At 37.7% G+C, this 27,777-nt stretch overlaps 1 protein-coding gene across 2 annotated transcripts in view; it reads right to left on the reverse strand.

The window, feature by feature from the left end:
• SLC9A9 (solute carrier family 9 member A9) overlaps window positions 1–27,777 on the reverse strand; it is a 582,632-nt gene that overhangs the window by 209,698 nt on the left and 345,157 nt on the right. For both annotated transcript variants that reach the window (XM_003826509.4, XM_055110591.2), the window contains 2 exons: window positions 21,294–21,407; window positions 19,613–19,724 (listed from right to left, as the gene is read on the reverse strand). In XM_003826509.4, the coding sequence (XP_003826557.1) occupies window positions 19,613–19,724; window positions 21,294–21,407 (226 nt within the window). The remainder of the gene's footprint in view (window positions 1–19,612; window positions 19,725–21,293; window positions 21,408–27,777) is intronic.

Here is a 27,777-nt window from a genome sequence, read left to right on the forward strand (position 1 = left end):
CATGGTTAGGAAAGCCTCTCTGGTTAGGTGACATTTGAGCAGAGAACCTAATAGAGGGAGAAGCCATCTGGGTATCTGGAGGAAAATCATTCTAGGCTTCGGGAATAGTAGGTGCAAAATCCTGAGGCAGGCCAATGCCTGGTGTGCTTAAGCTGTGGCAAGGAGGCTGGTGTGATGGGAGCAGGATAAACAGGGTGGAGCTGGGAGGCAGTGGAAGGAGATAATGCCAGAGAGGTGACATAGCCAAATCATACTGGGCTTTTGAATAGCAAGGCTTTTGAATTTTATTTTGAGATAGTAAACTTTAGGAAGGTTTTAATGCAAGATAGTGATAGGATCTGTTCTATGCTTAAAAACTCTGACTCTGATAGGAAAACAGGCTGCTGATAGGAGGCCAGTGAGGAGGCTGCGTTGTTAGTCCAGGCGAGAAATGAATGCAGATCAGACCACTGATGATAGCATGGCAGGTGCTGAATGTATGTCAAAGGTTGATGTTTGTTGATGGGTCAGATGAGGGGTATGAGAGGAGAACTCAGCCCTGGAAGAATTGGGGAAGCCCAGGGGAAGAGCATGTCTGGGTGTATAAGGGCGATCAAGGGTTGTGTTCCCACTTTATTACATCTGAGCTGCCTATTAGTCTTCCAAGCAGAGAGGCTGAGTGAGTGATTAGATACGAGTGCGGAGTTCAGGGGAAAGGTTAGGATCTTTTACTGAAGAGAGTGGAAAGATATGAGGATAGTTGGAAGCTTGAAAAATGTAGGAAGATGAAGTTTATTTTGAACCAGGTTTGTTCTTGCCTTGAGGCCTTTGTACTTGCAGCTTTTCCCACTTGCAGTGCTCCCCTGAGTCATCCCTTGGCTGTGCCCATCATCTCAGTCCTCAGAAAGGCTGCCCTGACCATCAGACCTAAGTGCTCTCACCTTCACCCAGGTTTTGTTTTTTTTTTTTTTGAGACAGAGTCTTGCTCTGTTGCCCAGGCTGGAGTGCAGTGGCACGATCTCAGCTCACTGTAACCTCCGCCTCCTGGGTTCAAGTGATTCCCTTGCCTCAGCCTCCCGAGTAGCTGGGACTACAGGCAAACACTACCACGCCTGGCTCATTTTTTTTTTTTTTTTTTTTTGTATTTTAGTAGAGACAGGGTTTCACCATGTTGGTCAGGATGGTTTCGATTTCCTGACTCCGTGATCCACCCGCTTCGGCCTCCCAAAGTGCTGGGATTACAGGCGTGAGCCACTGTGCCTGGCCGTTTGTTTTTCATTGCACTGATCACCATCGGAAATGATCTTGTTTATATTCTGGTCTTTAAGATCTGTCTTTCTGTGCTGGAAAGTACGCTTGGTAAGAGCTGACCTCTGGTTTGCTGCCTCTGCTGTGGCATTTCCAGAGCCAGATGGCGCCTCTCATAGGGTAGGTGCTCTGCAAGCAATGGATGAATGCATAAGTGAATGGATACGAGGAGGTCATTTTTGTGTTTAAAAGTACAATTAGAGGCCGGGTGCGGTGGCTCACGCCTGTAATCCCAGCACTTTGGGAGGCCAAGGCGGGTGGATCACGAGGTCAGGAGATCGAGACCATCCTGGCTAACACGGTGAAACCCCGTCTCTACTACAAGTACAAAAAATTAGCTGGGCGTGGTGGCGGATGCCTGTAGTCCCAGGTACTCGGGAGGCTGAGGCAGGAGAATGGCGTGAACCTGGGAGGCAGAGCTTGCAGTGAGCCGAGGTTGCGCCACTGCACTTCAGCCTGGGTGACAGAGCGAGACTCCATCTCAAAAAAAAAAAAAAAGTACAATTGGAACCCAAAAGAAAATGAGCAGTAGATGGACAGGGATGCAGAACTGTCCCTGATAAATGGATCTATCCTTTAAAAGAAAAGTCCTTTAGATGCATTATTTTGCTGCCTGTCTTTCCATTTGGGACATAATCCATTGCAATTCCTTTTTTTCCCCTTTCACTTCAAATACTCTGAAGAAGTTGATTTAAAAGATTTAATACAGTCTTATTATCAATCTGTTAAATCAAACCCTGGTTTGGGTCTAGAATTGAATTACATTTCATTTTTACCCCTAATGGAATCCTGTGACTTTGCAAAGGGTACCTACTTTAAGCAAAAAATGCCAGTCTGATTTCAAAATGTTCCAGGATAATGCAATCTTGCTACGTGGTTCCATTTTCAGTTCAACATCATTTTATCACATGGAAGTGAAGCCAACAGATTGTTTTCAGTAGGAAAATCTTCTGCATTCAAAAATAAATTGAGTTCTTCTGGAAACTAAGCCTGTGTTAGACAAGTAGAGCTTTCCCTCGTCTCTCTTCCTGAATTTGAATCATTTAAACTTAAGGCTACTAAGAAGAAATGTGATATAACTTCTGTGTATTTTTATGTAAAGAGAAGTTTGTTTTTAGAAGCCCTGGGTAGCCAGAAAGGGTAATTGTAAATAGGATTAGCTCTGTCACAACTCTGAAGTCAACAAGCATAGATGCCTCTGGCTTTGGAAGTTTGTTTTTACGTGGGTAAGATGGATGTAATAGTAAACTGCGGAATAATCAGAATAATCCTCATTACTAGCTGAAATCTTCAACAGAGAGTTTCAAGAGAAAGGCTAGCATAGATCGGAAGAAAGTCAACATTCTGGGAGTAGTACCCAACTTATGGGCAGCTTGTGTTCCAAAGATCAATTTATCAATTTTCTGTTTAGGTCAGTGTTTTCTTTTAACTGGAGTGATTTTGATCCCTAGGGAATATATGGCACTGTCTGGAGATAGTTCTCATTGTCCACAAAGTAGGAGGGAGGAGTGGGGAGGCAAAGGTGCTACTATTTTCCAGTTGGTAGAAGCCAGGGATGCTGTTAAACATTCTGCAATGTTCAAGACAGTCTCCACAACAAAGAATTATCTGCCCCAAATGTCCATAGTTGCTGGGGTTGAGGAAACCTAGCATAAGTTTCCAATTTGGATCTGGAATTGCTTTTTCCCATGTGACATTATAAATAATGACAATATTCCTACTGCAGAGGGGTATTTTGGCAAATATGGCTATCTATCCACCAAAATCTATTCTTATATAGTCCACGATGTACTGTTATAACTGCATAAACTATATTTTCTATAGCAGCTCTTGCAGCTAGGTACAGCCACTTGACTGGTTCTGACCAGTAAAATGAGAGCAGAAATGGTGTGAGTCACTTCTGGTCCAAGGCTTTTAAGCAGCAGCTTCTTATCCTTGGCTTTCTTTCTCCTTTTACCAGCTGCGTATAAATCATGAAGTGGTTCCCAAACATAAGCTATATCAAAATCACCTGAAGGGCTTCTTCAATTTCCCTGCCCCCCCCCCGCCCCCTCCCGCCACCCAGATTTCAGGGCTCTATTCTGAGAGTGTCTGACTCAGGAGGTTCGTTCGTGGTAGGTCTGAGAAGCTGCATTTCTGACAAGCTGCCAGGTGATGCCAAGACTGCTGCTCCAAGGACCACACTTCTAGAATCCTTGTCTTAGGGAGTTCTGAAGTCGTAAGATGGAAGCAGCCTTGTTATATTTGAATCACCGTCTGTAGGAGAGGCATCCCCCCAACCCCACCCAGTTCCATGTTAACATCAACCCTGGCTTGTGACATGAGCCAGAAAGCAATGGCTACTGTGATTAAACTGTTGAATTTTGGGAGTCTGTGTGTCACAGAAGCTTATATTATCCTATGGTTCTGCATCTGCCTATGCAATGTGTCTCTGTAGAATCACAGAATATTTTTTAACAGCTGAGGAAGCAGGTGCTGGGAGAGCACCTATCCCAGGTTATCCCTATTGACTCACCTGTGACAAAGCACGAAAATCATAGTTAGAGTAAGAATGTGAGTTCTAAGTACAGTTGAAGAAAATCTCCTTCGGCTTCCCTAGGCAAAGGGTCAATCCCAGGCAATGTGTTCAGCGGGTGTTCAGCCTCTTGCCCACTCCCTAACTTTCTGTGTCTTTCTCTTGCTCTAGCTCTGCCCCTTTCTCCAGCATCACTGGCACTTGGGGCCTTCATTTGGCTCCAAGTTCTCCCCAAGCCACCCTAATCTAAAGTGATGTTTTTGACTCTCCAGTGGAAACTTCCATCTCCTTGGGCAGCCAGAATGAGCTTCATGCCAGGAAGAAGGCAATTGGAAGAAATCTGTTAAGGAAGGGTAGCTCACAATCCTTCCTGAGAGGAGTGCATTTTAAATACTTGTTAACACACATGCTTTCACTTCGACTTGTGGCATTTAAAACAGCTTCAAGAAAGTGCAGTGAAATGTTTCAGCCACTGTAGGAAAGGTGGTGCGAGTGACCAGGTTCCTCTAAAAGGAGGGGAAGCCTGTGAATGACAGGCAGGGCACACACTTGCCCTGGGGTCTCCTCCTTCCCTCACATGGAACCCCCATTTCTCGAAGGTGCTTCTGGAGCAGTCTTCCAGGCAGAGTCAGCAGGAGGCTGGGAGGTGGGGCTAGGATCCTGCCCTACTCACAGAGGCTTGGTCAGTCTGGGAAGGACTTGGCTGACAAAGCAGCATTTGAACCTCTCCAATATATCAGAACTAATGATGAAAATTCTTAAATTCCTTAATGACCCTATGGATGGATACTTAGCACAAGGCATTTTAAAGTGTAACTGCTTCTTGCTCATTTGCACATATAATTTATTTGAGTCAATCTTATTGACTTCTTTTGAACTCTATCCACAAAACCTGAGGGCAGAATTAGAGGGATTTGTGCCTGGCACAGATAGACTAATTTTTTGAACATGGTTTGCTTGTGTTAATAGTTTTCTAAGGTTTCGTCTACCCAATGCCAACACAAGCAAGCAATTAATAAATAAATTCAGGCAGAATACAGGGAAAATAATGTAGTCCATTTGTTTGCCTCTGTGGACATGTTCATTTGGTTAAAACTATCAGATACTTGTGATATCTGTGACACTTTGGATATCCTAAAAATCTAAATGTACACAGAAGGCTCCTGAACACAGGGAGAGGTGACACACATTCTGGACTGTCTCCTTTTATTACTCAGTTCTCTCAGAGGCTGGCATGTTCCTGTTGTCTGCACCACCTCAATACGTAGGACGGTCTGATTATCCACAAGATCTCGCTAGTGTTTCACACTCAATAAATGTCTAAGTAGATTGTGAAAATTTATATGTGTGAACTTGTTGGGGTGGGGGCACAATATATTTTACTCACAGTAACTGGTATTTTGAGTCGCAACATTTTTTATTTGTTTATTTTTATTTTTAGAGACAGGGTCTCACTCTTGCCCAGGCTGGAGTGCAGTGTGTGATCATAGTTCACTGCAGCCTCCCACTCCTGGGTTCAAGTGGTCTTCCCGACCTCAGCCTCCTGAGTAGCTGGGAGCACAGGTGAGCACCACCTCCCCTGCCTAATTAAAAAAAAATTTTTTTTTGTAGAGATGGGGTCTTGTTTTGTTGCCCAGGCTGGTCTCAAACTCCTGGCCTCAAGCAATCCTCCCGCTTTAGCCTCCTGAAGTGCTGGGATTATAGGTGTGAGCCAACATGCCAGGCTTGAGTTACATGTTTTGTTTCATGTATTGATGCCAGGAGTAAGTCACTGCTGGAACTAAAAGTAAAATATCAATGATTGTCCTTAAATGGAGGGAAGAGAGCAGGAGCCATGGGCCTTTGTCTTTTACAGGGATGTCACTAATGATTGTCCTTAAATGGAGGGAGGAGAGCAGGAGCCATGGGCCTTTGTCTTCTACAGGGACGTCACTAGCCCTTAGCTTTTACCTCAGGCTGTCCTTAGCAGTGATTTGACAGTCAAACCTTCTTTGGAATAAAACTCTCAGTCTCTGATAGAATGTTTTCATGACACCAGGTGTGAGATTGAGTCCTATCTCTATGAAAGCACTAAAGGCTGTCTTGTCATCTCTGGTGGTTAAAGAAAGTAAAAGAAACTCCCATTGTGAGTATCTCCTAGGTGGTAGTCCCTGTGCCAGGCATATTTTACATGTAGATTCTAGTTTGGTTTTCAACACTGACCATTTAAGGTAAGTATTAATATCCCCATTTTACAGCCTAGGGCACTGAGGTTTGAACGGGATTAATCACACAGTTCCAGGTGGCTGAGCCAGCTTCAAAGCCTGAATTCACTGTACTTCATCAAAACAGTAGCTCCCATCTAAAAAATATTGTGGTGTGCCAAATAGCAAAACCTAACTGGCTGGTTAAAAATGCAAGAGCAGGTAATTTTTATCATAAATTTATTCTGGAGCAAAGTGAAGAATGATAATGCTTGGACTTAATAATGGGAGAAAACAAGTGTATGGGGCAGGCCACAGTTCTAAGCTATTTCTCAGATATTCTGAATTCATCATAATCACATAACCTTTTCTCAGCATTGGAGACTGTGAGGACTTAATGGGATCTGCAATTCATATGGGTCTACTATACTTGTCTGCTTCATCACAGCAATGCTGCTTGTGGTTATTCATTATCCAAGATGGCTTTTCCTTGTGATTGCTTGACACAGTTGTTAAAACATTTTTTTTGTGGCTCATTTCCTGCATAAGCTGGTTAACCCTATCCCATCTGGAGACCTCAGAAGACCTACTCCCATAGCTTTGCTCACTAATGCCTGCTCCAAGCTGCATGGGGCACCACCTGGGAGAGATGAGGGCTTGGTGGAAGTTCGTCTTCTTAAATGGAGAAAGTCCTGACCTATGCCCTGTTAGCTTGTTAGTGGCCTTGTACTGGTGAGGAAGAGGCAGTGGCATAATTAAAGACACAAATATGCCTAGGGTAGGAAGGAGATGTAGCATGGGAAGGTAAGAGAACACTGGACTCTAGGCAAAGGGGCTGCAAAGAGGTAAGCTTGGACAAAGGATTCCTGACAGTGTGATGGTATCAAATGGGCTAAATCAAGGGAGGGAAGGAAAGAAAAGTCCAGCTTTTAGAGAAGCCCAGACTCTCAGCTAACTCTTGTAGATAAATTTAAAGAAATCTTTTTTCCTAAGCTGAAGTTGAGTTTAGCCTGAATCTTGACTGAGTGAAATGTACAACTTTAGTTGGGTATATCATTCATTCACCTATTTATATACCAAATATTTATAGAAGCCTACTCACCTTCAAGTAGCGTGCTGGGTGCTTAGGTGTAGAGATAAGCATTTTGGATTCACTAAGCTTCCAGTCTAGAGGGAATATGGGCAGGCAAACTAAAAATCATGGTACAGCTTGATGACTACTAGGGGAGGAGAAGTATTGGGTGCTATGGAAACAGATGAGAATGATACAAACCCAGACCAGAGAAGTTACAAAGGCTTCTTATCAGAAGGGATGTCTAAACTGAGATCCAAAGAATGAAACAAATAAAGTGAGTGAGGGTGGGTGGATGTGGAAAGGGTTCCAGGCATAAGGACAGCCTGAGTGAATAGGGAGGAAGACCTTAGCATGCTGAAGGAACCACAAGAAATTCAATAACTAGATAAGCAGCATTATGCTGATCAGATGGCAAATGGAAGAACAAGAGGCAAGGCTGGAATCTAGGAGGGTCTAAAGCCAAACAGAATGAGATGGGAGAAATGTATTGAAGAGAGAGATTCAGAAGAAAAACCATGAATTGAGATTATGTTCTGAAACATGCTTCTCAAACTTCCATGTGCACATGAATTACCTAGGGATCTGTTAGAATGCAGATTTGGATTCAGGGCTTCTAATAAGCTTCTAAGGGATGCCATAGCTGCTGGCCTAAGGACCACACTTTTGGATATCAAGGATCAAGACAGCATGGAAGTGTCCCCTTTACATGGGGACTGGTAATTACTGTGGGACGGTCCTGGTAGCTTAATGGAGTTCCATTAGCCTGGATAGTCATAGACATGGATTCTTATTTCTAGGCACTGCTGAAACAATGACCTTGGTTCTTCACTTGAGTTCCATTTATGTTTCCTTTCTGGCTGTCATTGATGTCTGCTGGATAAGGTCACTTTGAGATCAAAGTGTCAAATTGGATTCTCACCATGGCTTGATCAGTTGGTCACCCAAAAGACACTGGGAAAGGTGGTCTACACCTTGGCAGGGGCTCTTAAAAACTGTGCTTCTACAGAACACTGGGGTTCCATGAGCTGCAGAACAGTGCTCCACAAAACTTGAGTAGCAATGGCAGCCTTTTCACAATTGAGAGGGGAAAAAAAATACATGTTTATGAAAAAATTTTCTTAAAGTTTGTCTTCCATGCCTTTTTCTTAATCCTTTGGTGTCAGCAGCTATTTGAATGTGAACGAGTGCTAGTGCACAACAAAATGAGTCAGGAACATTAATAGCACAGCCTGGCAACAGTTAGTGCTGCTGTTTCATGGTTATGTGAGCTCATGGATGAAGTTTTGTATAAATCCATGTACTGTGGTGACATTTTACCGGTTAAAACTTCTCGTAGTTTTTGTGATAGGACATATTGGGGTTTCAATGCCTTCTCAAAAGTGCAGCAGAAGTCAATGAATTTGAGAAACATTGTTCGCTGACATATCATCTGGCTCCTACAACCTTCCCAGGTGCTTTCCTAAACTCCCTCCTTGTTAGACAAGCTCAGCAGCTCTGCACCCTGGCTCTTTAGCTCAGTAGTTCACAGTACCCAAGTCACAGTGGTTTCAGGAAGGCTGCCAGGGCTAAGTTGGGCTTGGCATTTCCCCTCCTTCCAGCAACTCCTGGTTCTTATTTAGTTTTAAATTAAATAAAAATTGCAGCACATAGATTTGAGTTAAAACAAGTGGACTGATCTTTGTAATATGCACCACATCAATAGGAAAGCTAATTTGTGCAAAGCACATCTCCTCCTTTAATTTAAACAACAGAATGTTGCCTTTTTGGTTTCAAGGGAACTGAGAGCTGAGGCGGGGCTGTTCACTCGTGGCTTTAACTAGGGCTATGCTCAAGAGCAACAGGAACAGTTTTAGGGGAGTTTAGCATTCCTCTTAAGCCCTTTGTGCTGAGTGTCACACGATATAGCAGAGCAGTTATGACCTCCTGGCCTTGAATTTAAAGAAGGTCTTAAAAATGTCTCAGGATAAGCTCCCCTAATCAACTCTTAACTGCATTGGAGGCACCAAGATTAGAATTTGCATTATTAAAAACTTCTCAAGACAGAGGAGACAGATTCCTGACCTTGACACCCATGTGGCATTTTCATGTTCCTAGGCATCATGTGTGTAGACGATTAGCCTACAGAAAATAAATCAGGTGGGATTCATGCCAGGTGAGAAATTCAATGTGGACCCTGACAGTCACTTCATTCAGTTTCATTGGCTTTAGAGGTAATGGGTGGAGGTGGGGGTGGAGTGTGGCAGTAGGGTCATCCATGAACAATGTGAGCTTTACTCAAAAACATTACTGAACTGGATCCATCTACACAGCTTCAAGCTCTTGCTTCAATGCTCACTAAAGGCCTTTCTCACCACCATGAGATGAGTCAGAAGTAGCTAAATCTTTCTTAAACTGTCACCTCCAGGTGCATCCAGATTTGGAGGCAGGTCTGCCTCAGGTTTTGTGGGGCCTGAAGCTTATAAATTTTGAGGCCTTTTTAAAGAAAAATAATACAAAATATCTTACTTATGCAAACTTTATATGCTCATCAGAACACACTGGTAGGGCTCCTCTCAGGATCTTGGACAGGGCCATGTGAAAGGGATCCTAAAGCTCAAGTTTATTAACTTCACAGAGAATCTACTTCTGCTTGGAAAGCTTCTCTGCCCAGTGCCAAAAAGGCATTAAGAAGTTGAGGGTAAAGAAAATGGACAAGCATTTATCATACGGTAGGTGTCACTGACCAAGACAGAAATTTTAGGTTCTTATTTGGTCTTTGAACCCCTGAGGTGTGCTGCCTTACTGAATCAAACTTGAGCCAAGCCCAGCTTTCTCTTAAGGGCAGGGCCCTCATGTTTGTCTTGTTCACACAAATACCTACCCAAGAAAGTGCATCAATAAATGTCTGCTGAATGAATGACTATCTGGATGACTGTGAATGAGGAAATATAGAAATAAATTCACACTCCTTTTTTAGACTGAGTGTCATTGTTTACCTTCTCCAAAGAACTCTTTGCAAAATGTTTTGAGCTATGTGAAGAAAGCCTTCATCTAAACTTATTCATGAAGCAGGCCAACTAGATTGTGTCAGAGGGCTACTAAAGTCATTCTCTTATTGGATGAAAAAATACTCTAGTCATAATTAAGAAACATTAAACTATATTTATAATCAAATATTCTTTAAGGGGATTGGCTTTTTCTTCTGGGTTGAGTGGGTTTTGCTCTCACACACCCAGAAAAGGCCAGACAGTGTGTTGTTTGATCTATTTTGTTAACCTTCTCCTCTGGCTTATGTTACCTTAAGTTGACCTTTCAAGTGCTTTGTCTTCTGGCAAATATATTTAAAACTTTAGGACCTAAGTAATGTATAGCTATCAGAATTCATGCAGAAAATCAAAGCTGAGTCTGGAGCATTCTCTTTTGAAGAAAAATACCACCCTGCGTGTGATGACCTCACCTGATACGTCACCTGATACCTGATGGGGGTCAATAGGTGCAGAGAAGATCCTGAACCTAGGGCTGGGAGCGGGTGTTGTCCACATATTGGCTTTGTTGTGAACTGGATGGGGGTCAGGTTTGCATGAGGGACATGTTAGACATGCTGGGGTTGGCCTGGATTAGAAAGGACATGATTTTGATTTAACTTTTGTTCACATGACTTTGAAGGTAAATCTGAGGTTGTGTCATGTAGATGAGAAGTTTCTAAGTTCAAAGTCGAGAGGCCTGGGTTCAACTCAGGGTTAAGAGATTGTGAGCAAGATACACAAACTCCCCATGTCTCATTGTTATTATTTTTTAATCTGTAAAAAGAGACCAATAATGGGATGCTGGGAACATGGTAGAGTAGGAAGTACCAGAAATTTGTTTCCCTACCTAGACAACTATTATACTGGCAGAATTTGTATGATGTAACTATTTTGGAATTCTGGAGTATATTGAAGGATTGCAACTTCTAGGAGAAGGCTTGGGAAGTAATTGTGGTTTATTTTGGTCAATTATAGTTCTTAGCATAGTAGCAAGTCTTCCAACCTTCACCCTTCAGCCCTGTGGCAGGCAGCTGTGCCAAGTGTTCCTGGAGCAGGTTGCAAACTGTTTGCAGGAGCCGGGGTGAGCAAAAAGGACTCTGTTCTCCAAATATCAAAAATCTGCGTTCTGATCACTGATGCTGGTTCTGATCAAAGAGATGCAGACAAAATCGCCACCATTGTTGTTGCACCTCCCCTTACTGGGAAGCTCCTTCCCTCGGCTGTAGTGATTGTCAGGAGATTTAAAGAGCCAGCACCCTTTTAATTTTTTTCACCTTCGATTTTCTTTTTCTCCTTTTGGGGGCCTGACATTAAAGATTAGGTCATTAAAAAATAACTACATACACAGAGAAATTAGGAGGTGACTTTGCAAGCCCAAGGAAAGGCATGGGCTTAGAAAAGACCTGAGGAGACCTTATGTTTATATCTCAGGCTGATTCCCAGAACAGAGACAGTCTACAACAACAAAATCAACAACAATAAACAAACAAACAAACAAACAAAAACCCAAATCCAGCAAACCCTGGGAAAGGGGAAATTTGCTTTCCAGAGTTACCATAATATTAGACTCAAATGTCAAGTTTTTAACAAAAAATCACAAGGTATACAGAGAAACAGGGGAGTATGGCCATTCAAAGTAAAAAAAATAACAGAAACTATCCCTGAAAAAGACCTGATGGCAGATATACTAGACAAAGACTTTTAAGCGGACTTCAAAACAACTGTCTTAAAGATGCTTGAAGAACTAAAAAGAATATGTTGAGAAAGTTTAAAAAAAAAAGATATATGAACAAAAAGGAAATACCAATAAAGAGAGAGACATGAATATAAACACCCAAGAAGCTTCATGAACTCCAAGTAGATGAACTGAAAGAGATGCGGACTGAAACACTTTCAAAGTTTTTAAAGAATGTTGAAAGTACCAAGAGAGAAGGGACTCACACATATAAGGGATCCTTAACAAGATTATCAGCAGATTTCTCATCAGAAACTTTGGAGGTCAGAAGGCAGTAAGCTGATATAGTCAAAACGCTAAAAGAAAGAAAACAAAAACAAAAACAAAAACCACTTGTCAACCAAGATTTCTATATGTGGCAAAACTGTCCTTCAAAAGTGAGGGAGAAATTAAGGCACTCCCAAGTAAACAAAAGTTGGGGAGGTTTCATTATCATTGAACCTATCCTTTAAGAAATCCCTCAAGAGAGTCCTGCAGGGTGAAATGAAATAATACTAAGTAGTAACTTGAGCCATATGAAGAAACAGAGAACTCAGTAAAGGTAAATCCATGGACAATTAAAAAGCTAGTATTATTGCCTGGTTTGTAACTTCACTTTTTCTTTTCTATGTGATTTAAGAGATGAATACACTAAAAAAAATTATCAGTATAAGCACTAATATTATTATAACTTTGGTTTATAACTCCACAGTTTATTTTCTACATAATTTAAGAGACTAATGCATATTAAAGAATTATTAGTTTGTATTTTTGGGAACACAATGTATAAAGATATAATTCTGTAACATCAACAGCCAAAAGGGGTGGGGACAGATTTGTAAAGGAGGCAGAGTTATTGTATGTTTTTCATGTTAAGCTGGGGTAAATTTAAATTAGAATGTTATAGCTTTAGGATCTTAAGTGTATCTCCATGGTAACCACAAAGAAAATAGCTATAGAATATATACAAAAGAAAGGAATAAAGGAATTTAAACATTTCACTGCAAAGAATCAACTAAACACAAAAGGCAGTAGTGCAGTAAATGAGGGACAAGAATGCTGTAAGGTATATAGAAAATATATTTCAAAATGACAGAACCTCTTTCTTACCAGTAATTACTTTAAATGTAAATGTATTAAACACTCTAATCAAAAGACAAGTTTGGCAAAATGGATGAAAACATATGATCCAGCTATATGCTGTCTAAGGAGACTGATTTTAGGTCCAATGACACAAACAGATGAGAGTAAAAGGCTAGAAAAAGATATTCCATGCAAACACTGACCAAAAAACAGAAGGGAGTAGCTATACTAATATCAGACAAAGTAGATTTTAAGTTAAAAACATTTACAGAAGACAAAGATTAATAAAAGTTCCAGTACTGCAAGAAGATATAACAATTATAAACAATTATAAACATTTGCATACCTAATGACAGACCACCATAACATATGAAGGAAAAACTGACAAAATTTAATGGAGAAATAGACAATTCTACAATAATAGTTGGAGACTTAAATATACCACTCTCAATAATGAACATAATAGCCAGATAGAATATAAGTAAGGGAATAGAAAACAGTATGATAAACCAACTAGATCTAACAGACATATATAGAACAATCTACCCAACAACAACAACATACACAGTCTTCTCAAGTGCACATGAGACATTTTCCAGGATATATCATACATTAGGGAACCCATTAAGACTTCCTAATAGATTTAAAAAGATAGGACAACAGTGGAAGTTAGAAATCAATAACAGATGTAAAACTGGAAAATTCATGCATATATGGAAATTAAATAACATACTTTTAAATAATCAATGGATCAAGAATAAAATCAGAAGAAAAATTAGAAAATACTAAGAGGTGAATGAAAAGAAAACACAACATACCCAAACTTATAAGACATAGTGAAAACAGTGCTAAGACTTACTTTAAACACTTACATTAAAAAACAAGAACAATCTCAAATCAAGAACCCAACAACCTACCTTTACAACTTAAATAAACAAGAAAAAGAAAAACAAATTAAACCCAGAGCTAGAAGAAAGGAAAGAATAAAGATTAGAGATAAATAGAATAGAGAATAGAAAAATAATAGAAAAAATAAATGAAACAAAAAATGTTTCTTTGGAAAGATCAATAAAATTGACAAACCTTTAACTAGATGGACTAAGAAAAAAGAGAGAAGACTCAAATTACTAAAATTGGAAATAATAGTGGTGACTTCACTACCAATTCTAGAGAAATAACAAGAATTAGAGAATAACAAGAATAAGAGAGCACTATGAACAATTTTATGCTAACAAATTGAATAATCTATATGAAATGGATACCTTCCTAGAAATACAAAGCTTACCAAGATTAAAGCATGAAGAAATGAAAAATCTGAATTAGACCTACAACTAATAAGAAGATTCAATCAGTAATCAAAAATCTCCTCACAAAGAAAAGCTCCGGACTTCATGGTTTCACAGGTGATTTCTGCCAAACATTTAAAGAGAAACTAATACCAACCCTTCACAAACTTTTCCAAAAACCTGAAGAGGAGGAAGCAATTCTTATCTCATTCCATAAAGCCAGCATTACTCTGATATCAAAGTCAGAGAAAGACACAATAAGAAAACCACAGACGGCTATTCCTTATGAACATAAATGCAAAATTCTCAACAAAATACTAGCAAATTGAATTCAGTAGCATATTAAAAGAACTATACATCATGACCAAGTGAGATTTGTTCCTGGAATGCAGTGTTGTGTACAACACACAAAAATCAATGAGTGTAATACACCACATTAACAGCATGAAGGAGAAAAGTACATGATCATCTCAATTGATGCAGAAACATCATTTGATAAAATTTAACATTTCATGATAAAAAAATAACCAACTAGGAATAGAAGGAAACTATCTTAACATAATAAAAGCTGTATATAAAATAAAAGCAAATATCATACTCAATGGTGAAAGACTAAAGTCTTTTACTCTAAGGTCAGGAATAAGACAAAAATGCCCACTTTGACCACTTCTATTTAACATTATACTAGAAATTCTAGCCAGAGCAATTAATCATGAGAAAAAAATAAAGGTATTCAAACTGAAAAAGAAGTAAAATTATCTCTGTTTACAGATAATATAATTTTATATGTAGAATTTCCTAAAGATTTCACAAAAAACCTGTTAAACCTAATAAATGAATTAAGCAAAGTAGCAAGACATAAAGTCAACATGCAAAAATCAATTGCATTTTTATACACTCACAGTGAACAATCTAAAATTAAAATTATGAAAATAATTCCATTCACAATAGCATCAAAAATATTAAAATACTTAGGAATTAACTTAACCAAGGAGGTGAAAGACTTGTACAGTGAAAACTACGAAACATTACTGAAATAAATTAAAGAAGAAATAAATAAAGGGAAACATCCTATGCTTATGGATTAGGAGACTTAATATTGTTAAGATGTTAATACAACCCAAAGTAATCTGCAAATTCAATGCAGTCCCTATCAAAATCCCAATGACATTTTAAAAGAAATAGTAAAACCTATCCTCAAATTAATACAGATACTTAAGAGGCCCCAAATAACCAAAACAATCTTGAAAAAGTACAAAGCAGAAAGACCCATATTTCCAAATTTCAAAACTTACAATAAAGCTACAGTAATCAAAGCAATGTCAGATATAAAAATTAACTCAAATGGATAAAAAACTTAAATGTAAGGCCTAAAACTATAAAACTCTTAGAAAAAGAATAGGACAAAAATGTCACAACATTGGATTTGGCAATAATTTCTTAGCTAGGACTCTAAAAGCACAGGCAACAAAAGAAAAAATAGACAAATTAAATTTCTTGAAAAATTTAAAAAATATTGTGCATCAAAATACAACGTAAACAGTAAAAAAGGCAGCTCATGGAATGGAAGAAGATATTTGCAAATGATATGTCTGATAAAGGCTCAGTATTCAGGAAATAGAAAATTCCTATAACTCTATGACAAAAGACCCCATTTAAAAAATAGCTTAAGACTTGAATAGAAGTTTCTCCAAAGAAAATACACAAATGGCTAGTAAGCTCATGAAAAAATGCTTAGCATCACTATTAATGAAGGAAATGCAAATCAAAAGAGCAATGAGCTATTACTTCATACCCATTGGGATGACTACCATAAGAAAAAGAAACAGAAAATAATTTTTGGCCAGAATGTGGAGAAATAAGAACATTTGGGCACTGTTGGTAGAAATATAAAATGGTACAGTTACATTAAAACACAGTATGGCAGCTTCTCAAAACATTCAAAATAGAATTACTATATGACCCAGCAATTCTACTTCTGGGTATATATTGAAAAGAATTCACAGACAGGTTTTGAAGAGGTGTCTGTGTACCCATGTTTACAGCAGCATTGTTCACAATAGCTAACATGTGAAAGGAACCCAGGTGTCCACTGATAGATGAATAGATAAGTAAAATGTGATCTATACATGCAGTGAATATTATTCAGCCTTTTTAAAAGGAAGGAAATTTTATAATATGCTATAACATGGATGAACCTTGAGGATGTCATGCTAAGTGAAATAAACATCACAAAAAGACAAATACTATATGATTCCACTTATATGAGGCTCCTAAAGTCGTCAAAATCAAAGAGACAGAAAGAATGGTGGCTGCCAGGAATTGGGAAGAGGGGGAATGACCTGTTCAATGGGTATACAGTTTCAGTTTTACAAGATGAAAAGAATTATGGAGGTGGACAGTGGTGATGGTTGCACATTTCGAATGTATTTAATAACACTGAACTGTATTCTTAAAATGGTTATGATGGGAAATTTTATGTTATTGTATTTTACAACAATAAAAAAATGAAAAAGAACAATAATGGCTATCCTATCTTGCTGTGGCTATGAGTCTCAAAACAGTGCCAATGAAAGGGCTCAGGAAGGTGTAAAGTGACTTTTGAGCGTGGTATCAATGATTCCTTTACATAAATATGTAATGTTACCATCTCTTCATTTGAAAGCTAAGAAGACAGCTTTTTAGTGAAAAATCCAATGTTCTTTCCACCATGTAAAAGAGTACTATCAATATTAACTTTTAATAAAAATGACGTTAGAAATATAAAGAAGAAACTCAATCTCTTTGATGTTCAGATTCATTTCAATGTGAAAAGTGTACGAAACAAAAATCCAGTCAAATACATAAAATAAGTGCACCTCGGCCCAAGATGATTGTGCCCTTGAGTTCAAGCTGATAAGCTGTAACTAACGGTGCCAATGCCAGCAGATGATATGGATGCTCAATATGGAAAACACTGGGTCGCATTCTCTGGACATCAGAGTCATATGTAGGTAGGTGTCCTGAAAATTTGGTATGCTGTCTTTTTAATGATAGGAACTGGCTGATTGGCATTCTCATGAATTAAACTAATAATTTCAACCCCATTAATATGATAGGGTTATTGTTTTTCTTCCAGAGGGTAAGGATGCTTTAGAATAGGGCCAGATAGTAATATTTTATTTTTTATGAACTATATGATTATATATAGTTCACAACTCTGCCACTGTAGTGCAAAAACAGCCGTAGACAGTAAGTAAACAAATGGGTTGGGATGAGTTCCAACTTAATAATATTAATAAAATAGCCGTGGACCAGTTTGGATTCAAGAGCCATAGTTTGCTGACTCCTGGCTTTAGAATATCATAGAAATAAATTCTGGACCTCCTCACATCCCCTGGCTGTACACATCATATTATTGGCCTCTACCAGGTTTTAACGCAGCTCCAATCCTACCGTTAAACAAACTTAGAAGGTGCGAAAGCCTGGAGAAACCATCAAGCCAGGTGGCCATTTGGGCAGACACTTCACAACCTAACATGATTATCTAAGGCCTTATATTTTTCTCAAAGCATTGTTTGTCAAATAAAGCAATGTTTAAAATGTAATATTGAAGCTTTGAAAATAAGCTGCTATTCTCCAGAGTAAAGTTACTGATGTTTTGATGGGAAAGAAGGAAAAGTGCTTTCCAATTCCTAGAAACGTTTTGAAAAAATGCAACCCAATGCTGGCTTCCCATTTATGAGTGCTCAAGTTTACCTTTTGCTTTCTCATAATAAAAGTCAACTCATTGCCAAAGTTTATTACTATTCTAAGTCAAAAATCACCTAACACTTGGCCGGACGCGGTGGCTCAAGCCTGTAATCCCAGCACTTTGGGAGGCCGAGGCGGGTGGATCACAAGGTCAGGAGATCGAGACCATCCTGGCTAACACAGTGAAACCCCGTCTCTACTAAAAATACAAAAAATTAGCCGGGCATGGTGGCAGGTGCCTGTAGTCCCAGCTACTCGGGAGGCTGAGGCAGGAGAATGACATGAACCTGGGAGGCAGAGCTTGCAGTGAGCCGAGATCGCACCACTGCACTCCAGCCTGGGCGACAGAGCGAGACTCCGTCTCAAAAAAAAAAAAAAAAAAAAAAAAAATTCACCTACCACTCCAACTTCTCACCTTCCTTATGACTCTCTCTCTCTTACCCTAACATGTCTGGAAATGTAAGGAAGTACTGTCAGAGGCCTTCAGTAGGGCAAATTTAATTTTGTATCTCCATTTGTCTGTATTTGAATCAATGACTCACTCTCAGCTTGGGAGATGCCCCTTTTACCGTATGGACCGGGCTAGAATGGCACTGGAGGCAAAACAAGCCTTTTACTGCTTTCAGAAATGTGGATTTTGAGACACTTGGTTGGGTTTAGGTGGAATCTCACAGACCTGGGTTCAAGAATACTTTTGCTCTTGACCAAGTTTCATAACCTTTTTGAGATCCTGAACCTCAGTTTCTTCATCTACAAAATGTGTTAATATTTGCTTCACAGGATTAATTAAAAAATAGTGAGTGGCAAATAGCAAGTGCTAATAAATGTTCATTTCTCTCACTTTTTCTATATGCCCCTATGTACCCTAAATTGTATTTGTTCATGCTGATAGCAGGTTTTATTGTAAACTCTCATGTATCCCCCAATAACTGCCTCTGAGTACATTGTAAGTGTACAGCTACATAGGAATCACGTAAGGATCTCTGCAAAAGGTCTTTGAACAGGGAAAGACTGAAGGTAGGAAAATTAATTGACTAAAGATAAACCATAATCTCCAGAGTTTTTCAAGGTCAGAAAATTCATTTGGTTTATTTTCTTTTGGAAAGGAGCCTTGAGGTATGGTTTAAGCAATTAGAACACAAATGTCTTGAGAACAGAGACCTTGTCAGTTTCATCAATCAGTGCCCAGAACTCATCTCAGGCACCTGGTGAGTGCTCAATTAATATTCGTTTTCTCAACTAACAACTGAGCATACTTAGGTCTGATTTGCTTTTGTATTAACCGTGAGGAGTTTCTGGAGCTTTGCATAAGGAAGGAGCAGGGCTTTTATGGAGAAGGAACACGGGATAAGGGGCACTGGATAAGAGTGGCACCATTTACACACTATTTACCCTGAGCATGCAATTTATGAAATTATAATTCAAATTCCCCAGTATGAAAAATTGATCTGAAATGGGTCAGAGGAAAGTCCAATGTCCACTCTAGGCCAGTTTCTGACCAGATACGATACCTTGAAGCCATACCAACAAGATTCCCTCTAACTTCATTTCCCACTTGGAAAGAGAAATCCTGCTGTTGCTCAGCACTTATGGAGAATCAGCATAGTGTTAGGTACAATGGGATAAAGAGAAGTTGTTTTCCCAAAAGGGTTCTAAATTTTCTCATGGTTTTTCATGTTCTGTAAAATTCTGAGAAAACCAGCAGCACTAACACATAACAGAGTTCACATACCTGAAAACATCATCATGTGCTGAAAGTTCCAGGGGATCTTCTGTTTTCGGCCTAGATTCAGGAGGAAGGAGAGGGGATATATGTTGCAGGCTCTGGCAACAAAAATTGCCAGCTGTAGATAAGCACAGGGAAACATTGAGGAAAGTGTTGCTGCAATGATGGTTTGAATCCTTGAGCTTAAATATTATGTCCTCAAGCTTCTCTACATTATGACCCCAAAACCAGAAATAAACATGTCAATTCACATTTGTCCAACTTGCTTCCAAAATTTATATTTCAAAGTCAAGTTCTTCCCAGAAATAATAGAGAACTCTGCCTTTCTTTGATACTTGCTTTAAAATTGTTAGCCCAATACCAATTCAATCACTGTAAATTTTCTAATCACATTTATATTGCTGACGACTGACTATCCTCAATTCTGCTGTAAAATGTGAGGCAGAGACCATTCAGATGCTGTGGCATTATCTTCCCAAGTGGCACTTTAGAAAGGATAAATGTGCTTCTGTTCATGTTTACCATCTCCCTTCTTATCAGTTTATATTTCCTATATCTAGCAAGCTTTGCATACCTTTTTCTTTGGTGAATTAATTTTGAGAGGAATTACCTGTCTAATGACATAATACAACTGTTGCTTTATGTGGCAATTCACTAAAATAAAAGTTTATAAGTAAAAGTCTTTGAAAATATTGGTGCTCTTCATCTTTCCCTTTTTGTTGTCTTTGACTCCTTCCCCAATGGGCTATTCTAGTTTGTCCTCAATGGGACGGAGTTATTTGGCAAGAGGTAACTTCCTTTTAAAATCCAGGTTTTGGATGAAATTTTAGGGTTCAGCTGAATGCTCAATGAAAAGAGACTAAGAAGCAAATGCAGATGTTTAATTGGAACACAGTTTATAGAGAGGGATTGCCTCTGCTGGCTGTTCGGATTATCTGTGATCCAAGGTGGCATCTGCTCATCTTCCAAGTGGGAAGAAGGACAACAGTTGCTGACTGCCTTTGGGGACATTCCTAATGGCTCAACATCCTTTCAGATAGATATCCATTCCCACTGGAAATACCTCCTGTCCCAGGCCTAGAGCTAGGAAAACCCCCTGCATTAAAAGTGAGGTCTAGATTTCATCTGTCTTCATAGGAAAGGAAGGGTGCTATCTTATTCAGATGAACCTGTATTTGAACAATGCTTATGGTGTTGAAAGCACATGCATCATGCTAATTTCATTTGATCATCTATCCTATTTTTGAAGTCCTTATTGGAAAAGAGATTCTATCATCTTGCAATGAAAACATTTCCAAAGCTGAATAATCCTGGATGCTTCCTGATATACTCTAATGCAGATTAAGTCTGTTTCTCTATAAAGAATACACAGACATAATTTTTTTGTAAATGATTCATAATTATAGTTCAACATATTTTGAATGCTTGAAAAATAGATTTTCCTTTAATTTCCCCCTTTATTTCCACAGTTTTTCCAAAGTTCTTATCTTGAACCATAATTATTTAATGGAGGTCCTAATTTCTTAGGATGTTTTCCTCGCCTAACTAGAAATCACGTATCTGCCTTGTGTCTGAGCCTTGCAGTGGACTTTAGGAAAGTGCTTTAATGATTTAACAGAATACTCCGTAAAAGTAAGTCATCCGTTATCTTCTCTAATCACCCCATGTTCTGTATTGCAAAGGATACAAAGGCTCCAAGTATAAAAAGAGCATTAAAGATATGATTCTGGAACGTGAACAGTGCCAGGCCCATGTAACAGAAGATGACGTTCTCCGCCAAAAAGTTCATAAATTCAAACAACTGAAACAAAACATAAAACAAAAAACCATTAATTATAACTCAGGTTTGAGTGCACTTACTTTCTTGTAACTGTATTTGACAACTGACTGGGTCTCCTTTATCTGGAAGGCCACCCCTTTTGCCGTGTGCTTAGCCTCTGAAGGAGGATGGAGGCCCTGGCTCTTGACCCAGGGACAGATGCCACAGCCACATCAGCATCCCATTCTTTCCAACTGTAAGGCTGCCAGAGACACGCCTGGGTAATATTAACCAGCATGATCCTTCCATGGAACAATTCCTACTAAGATGACAAAATAGTCCCTGTAAAAGAAACTGAAGCTAAGTGATTTGCTGAAGGTGTACTGTAGTAAATGACACAAAGATTGTTTAACCTCTGTGCACATTACCCAGTAGATCCACTTGACTTCCCAGGTACTGAACAACTGTTTTTTTTAAGCTTAAACTAAATTACCCTTCTCAGGCAGGCAGGAGGGACAAAGTTGGAAAACTTGGAAACCTGAAATAAGGATGAATGTCAATTATATTTTAACATTAGAGTGACCGGTATATTTCAAATCCCAGACGATGAGACTCATTAAATTGACTGATGTAGGTATATCCATTAAATGTCTACAATTTCTAGCTGCTAAAAAGAAAATGATTAATCCCAGGGATCGGTTTATGCAGCAAGAACACAATAGATACATCAAATTCAGTCAGAAGAATAGAGTAATAACATGCTATGATGAGGGATGTTCCCAAGAGTTATTCTTAGACCATTAACTAAACAATTTAAGTTGAACATGAAAAACGTTCTCCAACTTTCAGATTAAAAGTAAAAGGGAAATGTTCCAGGGGCTACAACAAAGGCAGATTTGGAAGACTTTATTTTATGTTCCAGACTTCTCATTTGGAAGTTTCTGAGACTCCATTCCTGGACCTACATAAATCACCATGTTAGGTAAATATCTCTGGAGGCATTTCTCTTGACTTTTTAAGGACTCATTATTTTTTCATGTAATGTATTTACAGCCCCACAAATAATGCCCAATACTGTTCACTGACAGTTGACAGAAAGAAAAGTAGAATCTTGTCAGAAACATTATTTAAAACCAGTAATAGAAAGAAAGGATTAAAAAAGAAACAGCCCTTTGGTACAAGATAGTTTTCTCTGCAGGGGCAGCCATCATCAATTATCCTGAGTGCTTGCTTTACAACCCAGGCTGGCTCATGGAAACAAACACTGTCACCAAAATAACCAGAGAAAATTTGAAAACAACAGGAAAAATGTAGGGGACAGGGAATATTTTTCTGCCTCATTATATCTTTACTTTTTCAAAAAGTGAGATTTGGCTATTGTCTTAATCTCCTCAGGCTGGTGAAATGAAATACCATATACTGAATGGCTTAAATAACATAAATTTATTTCTCATAGTTCTGGAGGCTGGGAAATCCAAAATCAAGGTGCCAGCTGATTTGGTGCTGATGAGAGTCCTCTTCCTGGTTTGCCAAAGGCCATCTACTTGCTATGTCCTCACACCGAGGAGAGAGAGATCATCACTTTTGTGTTTCTTCTTATAAGGGCACTAATCCAATTTCTAAGGGTTCTATTATCACGATCTAACTCCCTCACAAGGGCCTCACCTCCAAATATCATCACAATGGGGATTAGAGCTTCAACATATGAATTTTTAGAGAACAAAAACATTCTGTCCTTAGTAGCTATTTAGTTTTTTAACATCAATAAACAAATGTCAAGGTTAAATTTTTAGTGCCTCTCTTTCTTTTGTCCCCATCCCAACTGTATTTTACCCTAGAGTGAACATTTTGCCACCTGGACTCTATTCAGCCTCTCTTTAATGGCCTTACTCCAATTTCCCTCTGAGGGCCCAGTTCATTCCCTACTCTCAGCCCATGTGTTCATGCCTCCCTAGCTCAAATATGGAGCATATAATTTAGGACTAAACCACTCAAATCGGTGCATTTCTTTAGGCAGCATGTTTGGCTCAGAAATGAGTGTGACATGTTTGGGCCCAAGAAAATTCCATTCGAATTCAAAAAGTTTAATGCAGGGAATGCTGAGACAAAGGCCCCCACCTTTTCACAGGATGAGAAATCAGAAAGATGCTGGCCAGGAAGCTGCTGGCAGCCATTTTGGGATAACAGAGGAAATGGCCACCTGAAAGAGAAGCCAGTTCCTGATAACAGTATTTAATCTTCTGTACTCAATCTCTCCCAAAACAAAATTTACCCTTGGATTTTTGCATTGAAGAGATCACGAAATCACTTTTTGATTTGAAGTAGGGTTCTATCATTACTCTTTTACAGTCCCGGTTCAGTTAAATGAACAAAACAAAACACTTTTTCACTCTAAACAGATTATAAACAAAAGTGTGTGGGGTCAAATTTTTGTCTCTTTTCAGATAATAAGAAATTCTGTTACCTTTGTCCCCCTCACCTCCGCCATCCAATTTTAATCTATTCATCATCTTAATGAAAGAGGAGAAGTATATGGGAAAAGTCATTTTGTTTTGATTTTTTCTATTTGTTATTGAGATGTGATGGGAATCTTTGCTCTACATTTTACATGGAGGCCCATAATTTTAAATATTTGTTTTAGTGATTTGCTTCCTTTGAATAACCTAGGATTTTAACTTGATTTACTCACTCAACTTATTGAAATCTAACACTTCCCAGCATTACAAGTAACTGTGTACATACACATAGTACAAAAGTTTTGTTTTGCATTAAGGTCCATTTTTGAACCTGCTCTTTGTTCGTGTTATCTATTCTGCTGTCAATACTACACTCTTTTAAATTAATGTGGATCCATAATACATTATAATATTTCATAGTCTAGACTATTCTCACACCCTACATTATTCAGAATTTTCCAGGTTATTTTTGCATGTTTAAAGAAATGTTGCAGCCTGGCCAACATGGTGAAACCCCGTCTCTACTAAAAATACAAAAATTAGCCAGGGATGGTGGTGTGTGCCTGTGGTTCCAGCTACTTGTGAGGCTGAGTCAGGAGAATAACTTGAACCCGGGAGGTGGACGCTGCAGTGAGCCGAGATCACACCACTGCACTCCAGCCTGGGCAACAGAGTGAGACTCTGTCTCAAAAAAATAAATAAATAAGAAAGAATGAAAGAAAGAGAGAAGGAAAGAAAAAAAAGAAAGAAATGTTTTTCTTGAGTTTAATCACCCAGGAAAGTGCATATATCGTATGTTTATAATTTAAGATTTAAAAAAAATATTAACAGCATCCCAGAATCACTCTTCTGTCTCACAATATCTCTTTCCATGATTTAACTACTATTAGCACCTCTACCACCACAAATTAGCTTTTCTTGTTTTTCAGTTTTATATGAATGGAATTGGACAATATATACCCTTGCATTTGTCATCTTTGACTCAGCAATATGTTTGTGAGATTCTTCATATTGTATTTAGTTCATTTAAAAAATTATATTAATGTATTACAATGTACTTATTCATACTACTATTAATAGACACTTGGGTATTTTCTAGTTTGGGGCTATGATAAATTTTGCTGCTAAAAATACATGTTTGCCTTTCTGTAGAATTGTTGGGGCATAGTGCCATGCAGTTTCCCAAAGCGGTGGTATCAATTTGCACTCCAATCAGCAATTCTAGTAGCTTTACATCTTGCCAACACATTTTACTGATGTTTTCTGAAATGACACTTTTGCCTCTTGATATTGCCACTTGAACTTAGGAATCAACTTTTCAATTTCCACACAACTTACCTATTGGCATTTTAGTTGGAATAGTATTAATTTATAGATAAATTCGGATAAAATGCACTTCTTTTTAATATTGAAGTTTGGATCCATGAATATCATATATCCTTATAATTATTTTGGCTTTCTTAAATTTTTATATAAAGATTTTTCACATCTTTGTTTACATTTATTCCTAGATATTTGATGTTTCTTGTTATTATTGTAAATAGTACCTTTTTCAAAGTTCCTTTTCTAATGTTCGTTGCTAGATTCACATATACAATTGATTTTTAAAATTGACCTAGTATTCAGGGCCTTAGTAAATTTAGTTAATAATTCTCACAGTTTATTGGTAGTTTCTTTTTGATTTCCATAGTCATGTTGCTTTCAAATAAGGATAGGTTTTTTTCCTTTCCAGTCATCACACATTTTGCATGTTTTTGTTTGTTTCATTACACTTGTTAGGACCTCCAGCACAGTGCAAAATACAAGTGAGATATGGGCATCTTTGCTTTTTTCCCAATCTCAAAATGAACATTTTTCACTATTTCTCTATCAAATTTATAGAAATTCTGAACAGATTAAAGAAGTTCCCTTTTGTCCTTAAGTGTTGGTTTTTATAAAATGTTTTTCCTTTACCTATTAAGATGATCATATGGTATTTGTTTTTTCACTTTTAAAATGTTGTTAATTACATTAATTGATTTTCGAATGCTAAAACAGTCTTGCATTCCTGCAATAAACCTTACTTGGTCATTATATATTAACCTTTTTTATATACCACTGGATTTAATTTGCTAAGATTGTGTTTAGGATTTTTGTGTCCATATATTTTATACAGTTTTACCAGGTTGTATTGGTAAAGTTACTCAGGTATCACAAAACAGATTCCTGTTCTCTTCCTTAAATGCTTGGGAAAATTCTAGGCTTGGATTATTTTTTTGTAGGAAGATTTTTAATTACAGATACAAATATTTTAATAAATATGGGTTTAGTCAAATATTCTATTTACTTTTGGATCCGTTTTAGAAAGTTATGTTTTTCAAAGAATTTGTCATTCCATCTACATTTTTGTATTTATTGGCATACAGTTGTTCTTAATATCCTCAATATTTGTGTCTGTATTTATATCTTTCCCCATGTTATTAGGAAATTGTGTTACTTTTTTTATTCTTGATGAATCTTGTAAGGTAAGTTATTAACTTTATGAGTGTTTTCAAGAAGCAACTTTGGCTTGTCGATTTTTCTGTATGGCACCCTCCCTTCCCATTTTATTAATTTCTCTCTTTATTATTTCCTGCCTTCAACATAGCTTAGTTTAACCTGTTTTTATTTAGTATCTTGATCCTTCAAGTCCTGGATGTCATGGCTGCTCATGTCAGACACTGCTTTTCTGTGTATGACACAGCTTTTCTAGTTGCTTTCTGAAAGAGAGCTGTCCTGACATCTGTAGTCTTTCCTAGCTAGCTCTTCTTGTATGTATATTTTTCCAGGTGAAAACCAATTTTTGTCAGTCCCTCCTACCTCCCAACAATTTTATGGTATTTTATTTTATGGTATTTATAATGTTATAGTATATATATAAGATATCATAAATATCATAAATTTATAAAATACCATAAATACAATTTTATGGTATTTATAATATATCATAAATGCAATAAAATTTGCATTTTATTGTACCACAATAAAAATGTATACAATTTAGAACAAAATAAGAGTTTTATAATATTTGGGAAAAAAGATAGATTGTTTGGAAAGATTTACAGTGAAAGTTGACTACTTTGGGTAAAAATCGCCAGAAACCAAAGATGGATTCTAGCTCACTCCTTATACTCAAATTACAGAAAAATAATCAATTTAAAGGAGAAAACAAAACCTACTTATGAATTATTCAATAAGTCATCAGTAATTTTGTACATAATTTTTCAATCGGGAAATTTTATAAGAATTGTTTGTATTAGTAAAAACCTGGAAACAAATATCCATAATATAAGAAATAGTTAAATAAATTATAGTATAATACATTCATGTAACAGCCTATATTTTAGGGAGTTCTATATGAACTAGTATAAAAAGATATCTAAGATCTATTGTTAAATAATAAACAATTAAATAAATAAAGGATAAATCTAGCTGAGTATTAACATGTACATATCCATGTAACTTTCACTCACTTTATGGACATTTGTATAATTTTAATTATAATGAGGATAATTTTAATTATGCAGATGCCCATAGAGTGAAAGTTATATAAAATTTCTTAGATAAAATTCCTGACATGAGTTGTCCTCTGACGAAGGGGATACGTTTTCTTTTTAAGCATAGTAAAAATCTGCCCTTCAGAAAGAATGAAGCAATTTGCATCTCTACAAATGGTGCAGAGGGTGCCCTTTTCCCCATATTCTTGCCAAAGTAGTTTTTATCAGTTTTTAAAAACCTTTGACAATATGATAGAATCACTTATTTTAAATTGTAGATGGTTGTTGGCATTTTAAAAAAGGCTTCTTTCATGGCAATGCAACAGTACTGATTAGCACTCCTTTTGTCTATTTATATCATGTAACAACATTTCTTTGAATGAACAGTCTTCATAATAATTTCCTTCTTGGGGCATTTAATGAGAATCTGTGGGCAAATTC

Source organism: Pan paniscus, chromosome 2 (genome assembly GCF_029289425.2).
Source record: "Pan paniscus chromosome 2, NHGRI_mPanPan1-v2.0_pri, whole genome shotgun sequence".
NCBI lineage: Eukaryota > Metazoa > Chordata > Mammalia > Primates > Hominidae > Pan > Pan paniscus.